Source organism: Vulpes vulpes, chromosome 10 (genome assembly GCF_048418805.1).
Source record: "Vulpes vulpes isolate BD-2025 chromosome 10, VulVul3, whole genome shotgun sequence".
Taxonomy (NCBI): domain Eukaryota; kingdom Metazoa; phylum Chordata; class Mammalia; order Carnivora; family Canidae; genus Vulpes; species Vulpes vulpes.
The window spans coordinates 51,106,677-51,121,806 of record NC_132789.1 but is presented as its reverse complement, the minus strand read 5'-3'; the positions used below and the strand labels follow the sequence as shown (position 1 = coordinate 51,121,806).

The window sequence follows — 15,130 nt, the reverse complement described above, 5'->3', positions numbered from 1 at the left end:
ATTCATTCATTCCTATCTCCACATGTCTGTCACTCACTGAATACCTAACTCTGTGTTGGGTTTTGCGGCTGGCAGGAGGCAGAGTGACTGATAATGATGAGAAACCTTTAATGAGCCGTCTCTCAGTTTCAGGCCCTGGGCTGAGTGCTTTATATGCATTATCTCATTTAATCCTCATGAGAACTCCATGAGGTAGGTACTCTGGAGAGGAGGCCAAATGAGGATAAATAATGAATGCTCTCAAGGAGTTCAGTCTACACAGGGTGATAGCCTAGAAGATAAATGATGACAATGGAGGGAGTTGTGTTTGGGGGGGCACATAGGTAGGAACCCCTCACAGACGGGCCAATGAGAGGTGTTGTGGGGGAGGCATGTCATAAAGCTTGACATTTGAAGAGGGCAGAGGATTAGGAGGGCTGAGCCAGGCCCAGAGTGAGCATGGGCAATGGTACAGAGGTGAGAAAGAGAAAAAGGTTGTCAGTTGAGTGCAGTGGCTGGAGGTGAGGCTGGGCCAGAAGGCAGGGGCCAGGCTGCCTGGTAACCTGTGTAGACAATCATAGGATTCCCTGAAAGCAAAGCAGCTGGTGGGGGGGGGGTCCTCCTGCTGCTCTGAGGCCTCAGCAGCACCCCCTGGGTGTGTATTAGCAGGGGTCTCTTAGCCCCTGTCCCAGGGCAAAGGGGAGGGCGGTATTTGCCTGAATTGAGGCTGTGTCCAGCCTCCAGCCCACCCACCTCCTGATGTAAGGCGTGTAGCCAGCCCCTGAAATTTGGAGTCCTTCATAGTTGCTATATCTGGGCTGGGGTTGAGGAGAGGAAGAGTCTGACTTTTTGGGGCAGCTTTGCCCTCTTTTCTTTCCTTCCTGCTACACCCTGGAACGGTGAACCCCTACCCCAATCCTCCCCTGTATGTCCCCTCTCCTACCTCTAAACTCCACCAACCAGGCCTCACCACTCAAAAGGAGCCCTTCTCCACATCCACGTGAAATGGAGAGGGCTCTGGGCTTGGGAAATGAGAGGTTAGAGATCTAGTTCTGCCTCTGCGATCACTCTGCTTGTGTGACCTTGGGCAAGTCAGCCCTTCCTCTGGGCTTCCTCCTCTGGTAAACAGACTTTGAAAACCTACAGTCCAATTTTGGGATAAATGACTTCAGTCTCTTACTGCAAGGAAAGAAAAACAGCACACCCAGTATGCAATGCAAAGGGTGGGTGGAGTGTATGGATTAACAGTCTCCTGGAGAAGGGGAGGCAGGAAGCAGGTCGGCTGTGCAGCATGGGGCGCTGGTGCTGTTGTCCAAGGTTCAGGCTTTCAGTTTGAGGAGCTCAGAGCAGGAAGAGGGCAAGATGCGGTGGGCTCTCGAGAAGCCTTATTTGTGGAGGAGGCAGGATTTGAAGCAAGAGTGCAGGTTGGGAAAGGAAGCAAGCATGCGCCAAGAGGAGTCCGGAGGTTCTGGGGCGCCGGGCGACTTTGCCAAGGGGCGGGTGGAGAAGGCCCTGTGGTCCCAGCCTGGGTCGCCCCGCTCCTGGCTCGCTGCGTGGCCGCGCCGCTCCTCCAGAGGTCGCTGCTCTCCAGGAATCCGTCACCAGCGTCTCCCGGGCAGGGCCGGGCCGCCCTCTGGTCCCCTCGCTCGGCTTCTGCGCGGCTCCGCAGGGCTCCGGCGGGGGTCAGGCGCGCGGCACTGCTTCCCTCCCCACGCAGGGCCCTACGGTCTCCCCAGCTCCCCCGCCTGGGGCTCCGAAAGGCTAGATGCCACGGCGTGCATGTGTGCGTCGGTTACCGGGTTCGGACGGCTGCGCCCCCTCCCTCCCCCGTCTGCCCCACTTCGGGGCGGCGGAGGGGCGGCGGGGGCCGAGGTCCCGCTCTCCAGCGCCGGGCGCAGCTGGAGCGCACTGGGCCGCGCTACCGCCTGGGGCCCTCCCGCGCCGCGCCCTCCGCGCTCCCCGCTCCAGTCCCGAAGCCACGCGCACGCGGCCCCGCGCCCTCGCACAGCCTCCAGCCGCCGGCGGCACGCGGCGGGCCTCCTCTGGGCGGGGCGGCGGGGCCGGATGGCGAGGCGTCCAGGTCCCCGCACTCGGGACCCGCGCGGGTCGGGCACACGGCGCCTCCGCCTCCGCCTCCGCAGGAACGGACCCTCGGACGAAAAGCCCAGGACGCACTTCGACTCTAGGGGGGCTCGCAGCCCCGAGGCTGGCGACACACTCGGAAAGGGCGCCCTCTCCCCTGCGCCCAGCTGCGCCTCTCCCGGCGAGGGGAGCCTGTCGCCCCTGGGTCGCGGCGAGGCCAGGCCCCGGGGGGGGGGGGGGTGGTGGCTGCGGGCCCGCAACCCTCTTCCCGCGAACCAGAGCCGACGGCTGCAGCTCGCCCGGGCTCACCCGGTGCGCGGGCCGGGGCCATCCCCGGCTCAAGCGAACCCCCCACCACGCGGTCCCAGGATAGGGCAGCTGGGGGGGCGACTGTGGCCAGGCGTGGGGAAGGAGAGAAGTCCAGGGCGTGGCGGTGTGGGGAACAGCTCAGAGGCGCCGGGGCAGCTCTCGGTCTCTGCGCTTGCGGCGGATCCGCCCGTCCACACGGACTGGGGCCCGCTCCTGGGCGTGCGCGGGGGAGCACCGACCCGGGGTCTCCGCTCCCTCCCGCCCGGGCCCAGGGATCGGTCCGCAACGGGCGGAGAGCTGGGTGCGAAAGGGATCTGGAGACGTCCCGGCTTCGGCCCAGCAACTGTCGTGCCCCGAGCGGCAGGCGGACGGAGGGACGGAGGGACGGGGCGGCCGCGCGGGCCTCGCCGCCGTCGCTGAGGCTGGCCACCGTGTGGTGTTCCCACAAAATCAGAGACGCGCTCGAGCGCGCGGTGCCCCCTGCCCGGCTCCGGGCCGCCCGCGTCGCCGCCTCTTGGAGCTCCGCGCCGCGCTTCGCCACTTTCGCGACTGATGTCATTACATTCTCCAACCCCCCCGGTAGCTCTCCCCTTTCTCCTTGTGGAGAACAGCACGTCTACAGCGACCGCGAGAGGGCAAGGCAGGAGCCACAAAGACAGGGGCACCGCTGATGGCCAGCAACACGTCGCAGTACACACGCAACTCCCTGCAGTCCCAGCATTTGGGGGCGGATCCCCTCCCAAAGGCGCCCGGCAAAGCCGCCTTCCAGTTGTTTCTTGGCTGCTTCAGGGAGGTGACCAAATAGGAAGGCAGAGGAAGGAAGAAGCCACACTCTCCAGGTGACGCTGTAACCAAGACCCACAGAGCCTGTTGTCTCCTGCTTCCTGGGAGGCTGCCCGAGTGGGGGCTGAAGCACAGGATTTCCCTGGAGGGAAGTGACAGTCACCCAGATACCAAATGTGCCCCGGAGGCTTGGAAGAGGCTGAGCCCACAGGTGGGAAAGGCTGGTGCCAGGGCAGAAAACGAAATGCCTTGCAAATGTCCTGATCAACCTTCTCCCAGCACTCAGTTCACCTCCTCCTGGCTTTGGTCAAGACAACTTGGCCCTTCTAGATTACATTAAAACCTTGGGAGGGATGAGAGGTTCCCAGAAACACTTCTCCCCAGGCAAGAGTGGAAGCTCGGTCAGGGGCTAAGCAGAGTTATTTGGATCAGTAAAGGAGTTCTGACCTGAGAGTTTTGACACCTGGGTCCAGCCCAACCCTGGGAGTAGGTTGAGGGGCTTCAAAAGCCTGGCCAGGTCACATGATCTCCAGAGCCTGTTTGCACCCCTGTAGAAGTGCATGTGTGTTTGAGGGGTCTGGTGATTCCTTGGGATCATGTTCTACCCCCACATTGCATAACAAGGGCTAGGGGCCTGTGTCCCTTTTCCCCAACCTGTGTCTCCTTGCCAGGGAGCGTGCAGCAGAGCCAGGCAGAGGCACAGCTGGCAGCTGCAGCCAGTCTTACCCCAGAGCTGGGCAGGTGCCTGGGGAACCTGAGAGTGCTAGCAAGGAAGGAAGTTACTGGTTCATGCCTGCCATTTTACAAATGAAGACACTCATTTGCAGCACGATGAGGCCAATGTTGATTTTCCCCTCCATTTTCTCCGCTACTAGCAGAGAAGAGCCAGGCTGGAGCTGACATGTGGTAGACAGTATGGGGGATCTGTGAGTGTGAGAAAGATCTCCATGAAGTAACACACAAGCTGGGGTAAGTGTAGGGTTGCCAGATAAAATAAATCTGCTAAATCTAGCAACCCTAGGTATGTGAATTTATTGAACTCACGCAAAAAAACTTCTTTCCAAAGCCCACCCCCATACTTTTTTTTTCTGGAGGGCCTCATCACCTGGAAAATTCTAACCCCCTCAGGGCCACTACCCCTGCCCAATCCCAGTCCATGGTTTGAGAACTGGACCTCTCTTCTTCCTGAGGACAGTCTGTTTATGCACTCTGCATACCAGGTGGATCCCCTTGGTCTGAGTATGTAGGGGGAGCAGAGGACTTTCTCTCCAGACCTGCCTCCACTCCCCTCTGCTCTTAGCCAAGATGGCTTGAGAGGATGGAGACCTCTTTCATGAAGGTTAAGAAATAAGCACCTGGCCCCGCTCTACCTGGTAGGAGTCTAGGTGAGTCCCTTCCCCACTCTGGGCCTCTTGCCCCACCAGTGGAATGGGAAAATTAGATTTACACTAAATTATTCCATAGATTGGAAATTGTTAGATGAAAGAGATAATGTATCCATCCTGACATCAACCCTGCTGAATTACAGCTTGCAGGAGCTGTGCATGCCCTCCCACCCTGCTCCCAGCACTATCCACAGGGCATCTGACCCAGCACAGTGACCAGAGGGGGTTCGATAGCCCAGTAGGGGTAACCTAGTGGAGGGCTTGACCCAGGCTTGAGATCCAGGTGGGAGACTACACCACCCACACCCACTTTCTCTCTCCCCAGGAGTCTGCAAAGTGCTCTCCAAACCCTCTTTCTAGGTAGCCTGGAGTGACGAAGCTACATTACATATTAGTCATGAGGTATGTTGTTTTTAAATCTCATTTTCATAGAGGAAGAAACAATTACGGAGCTTAAGAAATTTATCCAAGACGACAGACCTCGAAATAGGGCCAGGACCAGAATCCCCGAAGCCTAATTTTTCAGGGTCCCTGATCTTAACTACTAGGCAAAGCAGGAAACTGAGGCTAGGTAGGGAAGCAGCTTGCTGACTGTCATACCGCCCAGGCAAAGCTGAGGGCAGCTGGGGGCTCAGGCCTCGCGCGCCGAGCTCTGACCGCTGCGCGGCGCTGGCGGCGCGGCCGCCCATCCATCAGCTCCGTTCTCGCCCAAGGCCCACGACCGGGGCCCTCGCCCCGGTCGCCCCTCGGGGTTGGGGCGGGCCCAGTCTAAGCTGGAGCTACTGGTTGCTGGGTTCCTGGCGGGGGGGGGGGGGGGGGTATCCAACGGGCTGGTAAGAAGAAGGGCGCCGGGCCAACCTCGTGTGCACAGGCTCCCGAGAGAGAGCCGAGGCAACGCTGGCCTGGGGCTGAGGTCGGGGTCACTGGGGAGGGGGTCTGTAGGGTCCTGCTGCGGGTCTGCTGAGCCCACAAGTCGGCCAGAAAGGGGGCGACTAAGGGGAGGGATGCAGCGAGGGATTCTCGCGCCCACGAAGAGACGCCCGGACCAACGCAGGGTTTCCAGGGGAAACGGAGGCAGAGCCTGACCGAAGGCCGGAGGCCCAGGGGCACGGAGCCCACGACCAACGGCCACCCGGCCGGCAAGGGCGGAGGGCAGGCCCCCTCGGAGCGCGGGAGGCGGCCGCGCGCCCCGGATGCGGCGGACACGCCGCACGGAAGCTTCGGGCAGGGGGCGGCGGCCCCGGGTCTCCCCGCGCGGGGCCGGGGCGTCGGGAAGGAGCGGCGCAGCGGGGTCGCTCACCTCTCCGAGGCCGCGCGGAGGGCGTCGGGTTTGCCGGTCGCGATCACTGCGGCGCGTCTCCCCGGGGCCGGAGGGCGCTGGGGATCCGGCGGGCCCGCTCCGGCGGCGCAGGTCCCGGCGTCTCGGCTCCCGCGCGCGCTCCGACCGCGCTTCGGCCCGGCCTCGGGCCCCGGCGCCGCCGCGGGAGGCGGGAGGCGGAGGGCGAGGGCGGGGGGGGGGGGCCGCTTCTCCGGCCCGCGCGGACCCGAACACCCGGGCTGAGCGCACGGGCTCCGGGCGGCGGCTCCCGGGCGCGGAGCGTCGGCGGGGCCTGCGGGAAGGCGAGGACCCGCCTCCGGCCACCCGAGCCAGCTCCCGCCGCGGCGGCCGAGTGTTCCCGCCGGGCCCCTCCGCCGAGGCCGTCCGCCCGCCCCCTCCCGCCCCGCCCCGCCCCGCTCGGGAGCTCCGCCCCGGCCTCGCGCTCTTCCGCCTTAGGCAGCGGCGAGGCGGGGAGGGATCGGCTCCCCTGCCCCCGTCCCGGGGGCGCTGGGGGCCGGGAGCGCCGGGGCCCGGGGGAAGCCTCACGTCCTCCCGCCCGCGCCCCGGCTGCAGGCGCCCCGCTCGGGCTCCCGGGGCGGCGGAGGGGCGGCCGCTGGGCTGCTCCCCGAGAGGCGGGAGCGGCGAGCTGGGCCACGAGGGGGCGCTGCGGAGCCGGGGGACACCCCTCCCCGCCCGCCTCAGTCCCCCGCCCCCTCCCCGCCCGCGCGCAAAACACACTCGCCCCAGAGGCAGCGCGGCGGAGCCCGAGCCGCGGCCGGAGCGGAGCCGGAGAGCGGCGGCGGCGGCGGCGGCGGCGGCGGCGGCACCATGACCCTGGGCAGCTGCTGCTGCGAGATCATGTCCTCCGAGAGCTCCCCGGCCGCGCTGTCCGAGGCCGACGCAGACATAGACGTGGTGGGCGGCGGCGGCGGCGGCGGCGGCGGCGGCGGCGGCGGCGGCGGGGGGGAGCTCCCTGCCCGCTCCGGGCCCCGCGCCCCCCGGGACGTGCTCCCGCTCGGCCCCGAGCCGCCTCCCGAGGAGGCCGAGGCGGACGCCGCCGAGGACGAGGAGGAGTCCGGCGGCTGCTCGGACGGCGAGCCCCGCGCTCTAGCGCCCCGGGGGGCGGCGGCCGCGGCGGGAAGCCCCGGGCCAGGCGCGGCGGCGGCGGCGGCGGCGGCGGCGGCGGCGGCCCGGGGCGCGGCGGGGCCGGGGCCGGGGCCGGGGCCGGGGCCGGGGCCGGGGCCGCCGTCGGGGGGCGCGGCGGCGCGGAGCCCGCTGGTGAAGCCGCCCTACTCGTACATCGCGCTCATCACCATGGCCATCCTGCAGAGCCCCAAGAAGCGGCTGACGCTGAGCGAGATCTGCGAGTTCATCAGCGGCCGCTTCCCCTACTACCGGGAGAAGTTCCCCGCCTGGCAGAACAGCATCCGCCACAACCTCTCGCTCAACGACTGCTTCGTCAAGATCCCCCGCGAGCCGGGCAACCCGGGCAAGGGCAACTACTGGACGCTGGACCCCGAGTCGGCCGACATGTTCGACAACGGCAGCTTCCTGCGGCGCCGCAAGCGCTTCAAGCGGCAGCCGCTGCCGCCGCCGCACCCGCACCCGCACCCGCACCCGGAGCTGCTGCTGCGCGGCGGGGCCGCGGCGGCGGGGGACGCGGGCGCCTTCCTGCCCGGCTTCGCCGCCTACGGCGCCTACGGCTACGGCTACGGCTTGGCGCTCCCGGCCTACGGCGCGCCGCCCGGCCCGGCCCCGCACCCGCACGCGCACCCGCACGCGCACCCGCACCCGCACGCCTTCGCCTTCGCCGCCGCCGCGCCCTGCCAGCTGTCCGTGCCCCCGGGCCGCGCCGCCGCCCCCCCGCCCGGACCCCCGACGGCCTCGGTGTTCGCGGGCGCCGCGCCCGGCCCGGCCCCCGCCCCCGCCCCCGCCCCCGCCCCCGCCCCGGCCGCCGCGCCGGGCCCCGGGCCCGCGGGCCTGCCCGCCTTCCTGGGCGCCGAGCTGGGCTGCGCCAAGGCCTTCTACCCCGCGTCGCTGAGCCCCCCCGCGGCCGGCACCGCCGCCGGCCTGCCCGCCGCGCTCCTGCGCCAGGGCCTCAAGACGGACGCGGCCGGCGGGGCGGCCGGCGGGGGCGCGGGGCCCGGCCACAGGCCCTCCTTCTCCATAGACCACATCATGGGCCACGGCGGCGGCGGCGGCGGCGGCGGCGCGGGCCCCCCGGGCGGGGGCGGGGGCGGGGGCGGGGGCGAGGGCTCCCCGGGGTCGCCTTTCGCGGCGCCGGCGGGCCCCGGGGGGCAAGCGCAGGTCCTGGCCATGCTGACTGCCCCGGCCCTGGCCCCGGTGGCCGGCCACCTCCGCCTCTCGCACCCCGGGGACGCGCTCCTGTCCTCGGGGCCCCCGTTCGCCAGCAAAGTCGCCGGCCTCAGCGGCTGCCACTTCTGACCGCCGAGCCCAGGCCGCGCGAGGCCCGCGCCCGCCTCCGCCTCCGCCTCCGCCTCCGCCTCCCCGGGCGCCCGGCGGCCCAGCGGGGCTCGGGGAGTCTATTTATGAGGAGTCTCCAGACCTTGGGCCGGCGCGGCGACTTGGCACTCCGGGCTCCGGATCCTGCTCGGGCCGACGCGGGCCCCGTGGCGCAGGGAGAGGCCCGGGCCTACGCGAGGCAGCCGCCGCCCCGCCCCGCTCCCGCTCCCGCTCCCGCTCCCGCCCCGCTCCGGTCTGAGCGGCACACGGGGCAGGGGGAGCCTTCACCCGCGCCCGGCCGCTGCGCCCCTGCCCCTCGGAGGCCGGAGGACGGCCCGCCCGGAGAGGTCTGCCCGCCCGCCCGCCCGCGGATTCCGCCGGAAAGCCCGACTGCGCCGAGAGCTCTCTCCTCCTGCCTCTCCCTCGCTCCCTCCTCGATCTCCAGGCTCCGCTTGTTCAACACGATAATTTAAAGATACCTATTATCCGCTTCGTGCTTAAAAGAAAATTCCCATTTGCTTTTTTCTTGCTGCCCTTCGAGGAAGTTCGTTTCGCTGAAGCCTAAAGCAGTGTCTACACAGGCGAAGTCGAAGGGAGAGGTTAAGCGAGGGGGGTCTCCACAGTCCCTGCGGAAACCCCGGATCCCACTACCCTGAGGAACATCCTCCCTCGTTTGTATTGGGGTGCTTTTGAAGGAACTTTCCCCCTTTCCCATGGCCGGCTGGGTCCAGCCATCCAGGGCCAGGGGCCCTCTCAGCGCTCTGCTCTGTCCCAGGCCCTGGGATATTTATTGTAGCTAAAAGCAGTGAGGTTGGGGCGGGGAGAGGAGGGTCCGGGTCAAGGACTGGAGAGGTGGGGGTGGGGTGGGCAAGGGCACATCCTGTGGCAGGGGGTCCTGTAATTACGTGTAAATATCTGTACAGCGGGCCGCTGTGTGCGTTCTCTGTCCACTGTGTGTGCATTGATTTAGACTTCACTTCGAGGAGACTCTGTGAAATCGTCTGATGGTTTGTGTGGAAGAAAAGAAAAATCTGGCTTCCCCCTCCCCGTTCCCATCGGTGTCAGTTGAATAAATGTATGTGAACTCTGGCAGTCACCAGCTCTGTCTGCTTGCCTGCACTCCCCTTTCCCCGTCGGGGCTCTCCCAGACACCCGGCTCCCGGGTAGAGCAGAGCGGGAGTGGGGAAGGGCCCTGGGCAGCCCGGACAGGTAAAGGAGGGCCTGGGCTTTCTGGATATGTGGGATATCGTGGCCTGGGCCTTTGGCTCTTCATGGGGCCAGGACTCTGGGAAGCCTGTGACCCCGTAGCACTTTCGTTTTCGCTCTGGTCCTAAGTGTCTGCCTGGGGTTCTACGGAGAGGTTTTGTCTCAAATGCACCTGGGGATTCAGATCTTCTAGTTTGGACTTTAGCGTGGCCTAGGCTTACCTGGGTGCCCAGTGCTCATGGGCACTCTACCTGTTAAGTACAGTTTGAGTGAATGTGTCTCTGGCTGCATATTCTGTATGCCTCTGTGTGCAGAGGTTTTCATGGAGCTTGTGGTTCCTGTTTGTGTTTCTGAGGGTCGTCACGTATCCTTTTTGTCCTTCTTTGGGCTGGGGCGGTAAGTTGTATTTTGGGATATCTGTATTTTTATTTCTTCGTGTGTTCACGAATGAGTCCGTGTCTGTGATTGTCACTTTTTTTTCTGGGTTCTTAAGAGGAGAGAGATCTCTCATTAGCCACCGTAGAGCCTTTTTTTTTTTTTTTTTGATTCCCCTCACTCCTGCTGCTGTGGACAGGTCATAACGAACAGCTTGAACCGCGGGGGGGGGGGGGGGGGAGGAGGACTGTGAAACCCCTCTCTCCTCCAGCCTCAGAGGGTCAGAAGCATACTACGAGCCAAAGGAGAGAGGCAGTGCAGTCCTTCTCTGTTAAGGCAAACCTTCCCAACCTTTGAGCCATGCTCACAGCCAGAACCTACTGCCAGGGTGCAAAACCATCGGGAGTCATGGCTGGAGCCATCCGTAAGCTCATGGAGTGTGTCTGGGCTTGCTGCCCGTGCCAGGGATTTCAGCTGGCCAGACTCGAAAGCATGTGGGGCAAGAGGGGATGCTTTGGGTGGAACAAAGATGGTTACTGAGCTCTTTTTCTCTGTACGTTCAACTGAGGACATAGGAGAGAAGGAGAAGTGTGGAGGTGCAGAGCCTGGCAGTTCAGCCATCACGGAAAATAGACACATGCTGAGGAAAGAGGAAGACAGGGTCAGGGAACCAGCTCCGGAGAACTTGAGAGGGTCAGGCAGGGAGAAACCCCCCACAGGCCTCCTTAGCCAGGTTCCCAGGCATTAACAACTGCAGGAAAAGAGGAGGGAGGTAGAGGACAGAGTGCCCCTAAGGGAAGGAGGGTCAGGATCAGGATCAGCGGAGGGAGAAGGCACCAGGGCTGAGGAACTGTGGTTGGAACTCCCAGGTCTCTCCTCTGTTTCCCCAACACGGGAGAGACAAGGTCGGAAGTGCAGACGGTCAGTGCAGCCCCTCTGCGGAGGTGGGGTGCCCTCTCCTCCCTCTCCTTGAGGGACTGTGGGAGGGTGGGGAGGTCGAATGCAGTGGGCCACCTTCCCATGATCTTATCAAACAAGCCACCAGAAGTAAGGTTACAGTCAGTGGCAGAACGGGAAATGCCTGCTGATACTGGGATGATGGCTCTGGCAGGCAGCTTGGTTGACTTCCGTTGCCGAGCTGGATTTCATTTCTTTTCATTTGAGGAGGTTTGAACATGACCGTGTGTGTTTGCCCTCAATAAAGCATTTTGTAGCTTACATGATCTCATTTACCATGAATATGTCACTCCCAGATGCTAGGTTGGAGCTTCAAGTAAAAGATTTATCAGTTGGCCTTTCCTCTTTAGAAAATTTAGTCAGCCAGAATGTCTATCTGATGGCGGACAGACACGCGACCTACTGCCTCACTCGCTACTTCCAGGAGAAGCAGGAGATCCAGTCTCCTCAGTGTGTTTTTATGAAAGTAAATGCGTGTAAATTCATCGGAGCGTGTTGCTTGTATCTATATGTCTGTCAGAGGGTCCATATCAGGAAGAGGCAGAAACGAGAGGATTAGGGGAGAATGAGATGCACCCTTCCAGGGGCTTCTAAGAAGCTGGAGATCCCAGACCCATGCCTCAGATCCCAGTTTCCCCGTGGGTCAAGAAGGGCCAGATCTGGCTCAGATTATGGCTGAGGACTGGGGGCCAGAAAGAAGCCACAGATGCCCAACTGGCCTTGGAAAGTACCAGAAAAAGAATTGCTGTGAGAGCCGCACCACTGAAGGCAGGGGAAATGGGAGCGTGTCTAGAATTGGAGACTCCTTTAGGTTGTGTGCGCCCAGAACCTGTAAATTAGGAACTGGTAAGGACCCACCTGGGAGCAGGACCCGGCGGCGGCAGGGAAGAGCAAGAAGGATGAGGGGATTGCGGATTTGTTGGTAGAGCCTTGTGTTTGTTTTTACCCGCCCACTCCCCCAGACCAGAGAGACCCCCTAAGTGGCTCTTTCCCACCCTGTGGGTGCAAAGGGTGGGTGTTCAGTGTAAGGCGGCTTACTTAGGAGACCAGCTCGCTGGGAGGAGACACAGGCCATCCCATCTGGAGCAGCTTCTGTGGGTTCCCTTCCTGTCTGGGTGGAGACAGCTGAGCCTCTACCCGCCCCCGCCCCCCCCCCAGAGGCCCCAACAAATCGGTGACAATAAGAAAATATCCAGGGCACACCTTCATCTCTTGAGGTGAGAAAAAAAAAAAAAAAAAGCTAAGAAATCGGCCTGGGGTTCAGAGAGTGCTGTTGAGAGCGGGCAGTTTAAAGGGAAGAAAATTGGCGAATTTCGCTGGTCAATTTCACTTCATTTCGTTCAATTTCGTTCAATTTCATTCCTTTTCATCCGGCGCCGGGAGGCCCGAGGCCACAAGGAGGGGGAGGGGTCTTTCCGGACAGAATTTTACCCCATCCTGCAGATTTACTTTCTATGGCTGAGAACAGCCTTGATTCTCAAACTTTTGACACACGCCTTTCAGCCAGGGCTAAGAGCAGGCATTTTTATTTTATTTTATTGAAGGGCGTTTGATTTGGGTGATCGAGGCACATCGGTGAACCTCTCCCTACTTCTCTCTTGCTGCCCAATTAAAGTGGTTAATTCTTTTCACCGCCGATCCCTCCCCATCTTTCTTTTCTCCAGGGGCTCCCCGGACCACCCAGGAGCCGAGTGGAGGTGGGGGCGGACACTTCCCCTCCATATCCAATTTGTTCTCGCCACAGCGGGCGCGTCTTCGTGGTTACAAAGCGCTTTTCCCCTGATGACTTTTTTCCCCTTTTCAAAAACACTTCTCTCTCTCTCCCCTTCAACTAGCGACCCTCCCCAGGCCCACCCCTCCTCCCTCTGCGCTCGGGTTTATTTAAACTTCGCCTCCTCCAGAGCCGCCGTAGCGCGCACTTAATGAAGTTGAAGGCTCGGTGCGCCCGGGTGAAGAGGGCTTGGAATCCGTTGAAAGGGGCGTTTTTGTGACACTGATTGGGGCGGGGGTGGGGGCGGTCGCGGACCAGACAATGACCGATCAGGCGGGTTTTCCTTCGCATAGGGTCAGGCGAATAAAGGCGCCGACGCTGTTTAAAGGAGGGACCCTGCAAGAGAAAGGGAGAAAGGATTTTGAGTGTGGAGCGTGCCTCGTAGGATTTCGAGCCGTTGGAACTGGCAGCTCGCATAGGGTCTTTACGGACCGGATTCGGAATTTAATTCCGACCCCGCGCACCCCGCCAAAGAGAAGAGAGGCGAGTTTGGGTTTGTGCCTAGATCATTACGATGCGGGGTTCCCAAGGTTGTCCAGGCTGAGGACTGGGAGGTGCCCAGGAGGACCGACCGGCAGGACGGGACCAGCTCCCACTTGCGCTCGGGGCGGGCGCCCGGAGCCCTTCCTGGAGAGGCGGGGAAGGAGAACTTGAGGTGGGCTCAGGTCACACCGGATAATTCGGCCTCCTAGGCTTTTCCGTCTATCCGGGTGTTTTGAGAGCAAAACAAATGTGACTTGGGATTTCGCAGGAAGATGGTTCTGTTGTGCAAGGCCGGACAGACGCGTACCGACCGCGAGCTGCAGGGAGGACAGGCGCCCCCAGCTCGAGTCTCCGCGGCGAATTTTTCCGCGAGCGCGTGGGCGCGGCGCGGGGCGGAGCGGGCGCCGCCTCCTTTCCCTGCCGGGAGCCGGGAGCCGGGAGCCGGGAGCCGGGAGCCGGGAGCCGCGCGGGAGGCCCGGACGCCTCGGACGGCGGCGAGGCCAGGCGGCGGCTTCCCGGTGCCGGGCCCGGGGCGCGGTGGGCGCTGGCGCCCTGGGTGCCCCCCGCGGGGCTCCGCGCCCCGCTCTCCGCCGAGCGCTGCTGCCTTTTCGCTGCACACGGACTCGGAGCGGAAGCCGCCCGCGGTCTGCGCCTTCGCTTTGCTCCCGGCGGCGGGGTCTACGCGGGCCCCTGGGCGCCTCCTCGCCGCAGCCGTGCTCCTGGAGGGGGTCGGCGGGTCCGCGGCTTCTCGTGCGCCCTGGCTTGGGGAGGCGCGCGGCCGCGGAGATGCGCAGGGCTGCCGCTGCAGGGGTCCCGCGCGGGCCGCCGCAGGAAGCCGGGCCTGGGGGTCGGGCTCCGACTCCCCGGCGTTGGAAAATCTCCTTGGACTGCTCTCCCCGCCGGGGCATTTCTGTCTATGCAGGGAGACGCATTGCGGTCGGACGGCTTTGAGGACTGGGAAACAATATGTTTAAATCCGTCTCTCTGATTCGGTCCTTTCCTAAAAACCACCACTGTCTTGAAAAGCATATTTCAAGTGATCTGTGTAGACGCTGCCAAATAGCGTGAGTGTGTGGAGGGGCGAGGGGGGGGGCGCTGAGGGTGCAGGAGCGGGGCTTCCTGTCGCGTTCATTCCCGAGGCTTGCGGAGCGCCCTCGCGGTGCCCGCCTTTCCCCTCCGGCAGGTGTCGGTGCTGCTGGGCAGGACTCCTGGACCTGGATGCCCTACCCCATTCGGATGCAGGTGTGTCGGTCCCCGCTGGGTGTGGGGAGATCCCCACCCCCCTGCAGCCCACTTTGGTCCCTCCCTGCCGCCAGGGTCACCTCTTCTCCTGGGCCCTGTGGGTTCCTGTCTGAAGCTCAGGGTTCTGTGCAGAGGTTTCCATCTTTCTGGGCCAGTTTTGGCCTCCTCAAGAGCCACCCCATCAGAGGGCCGCCGGTGAGGTTATCGCTTCAATTAGCCTCAGAGCCAAGCGGCAGGAGCCGCTTTCTGTGCTGGAGCGGAAGGGACCAGGCCTAGATCGCACCGCGGACCAATTGCGAGTCCCGGAGTGGATCCAATCTCTGTACGAGGAGTCGGATCCCGGGGCTTGCAGGGCTGGCTTCTCCCCAGCTCCCAACGTCTCGGTGGCGCTGGCCAGTCACGCTTTGTGGAGCCGCAGTTAAGGGGGGAGGATCGAGGACCATTCTGAGTGTCCTTTTGCAGACCCATGGGTCTTCGGTGCAGCAATGCGAGGGCAGATGCTCTGCTAGGCCGCTTGGGTCCCGATGAGCTCCAGGCAGCAGCAGCCCTGGCTTCTGATCCGCGTGCCCAGCACCTGCGGCCCTCCTCCTCTGTGGATCACCTGAAGATTGTGAGGCCAGCCTCAGGGCTTAGTCTGTGTCCAGGAACAGTTTTCCCGCCTGAGGAGTTACCTGGTAAGGATCAAACACAAGCAAGTTTAATCGCCCCCCAGTCCTGGAGATCTTTTTCCTCTCTGGCTTCTTCCTTCTTTCCACAAATATTTGTTGAGCACCTAGT

General features: G+C 63.4%; 1 protein-coding gene across 1 annotated transcript; it reads left to right on the top strand.

Moving 5' to 3' along the window:
• Positions 1 to 6,584: 6,584 nt before the first annotated feature.
• On the top strand, positions 6,585 to 8,414 carry FOXD2 (forkhead box D2). The gene has a single exon (XM_072724061.1). The coding sequence runs from the start codon at positions 6,685 to 6,687 to the stop codon at positions 8,299 to 8,301; it is 1,617 nt and encodes a 538-aa protein (XP_072580162.1). The 5' UTR covers positions 6,585 to 6,684; the 3' UTR covers positions 8,302 to 8,414.
• The last annotated feature ends 6,716 nt before the right edge of the window (positions 8,415 to 15,130 follow it).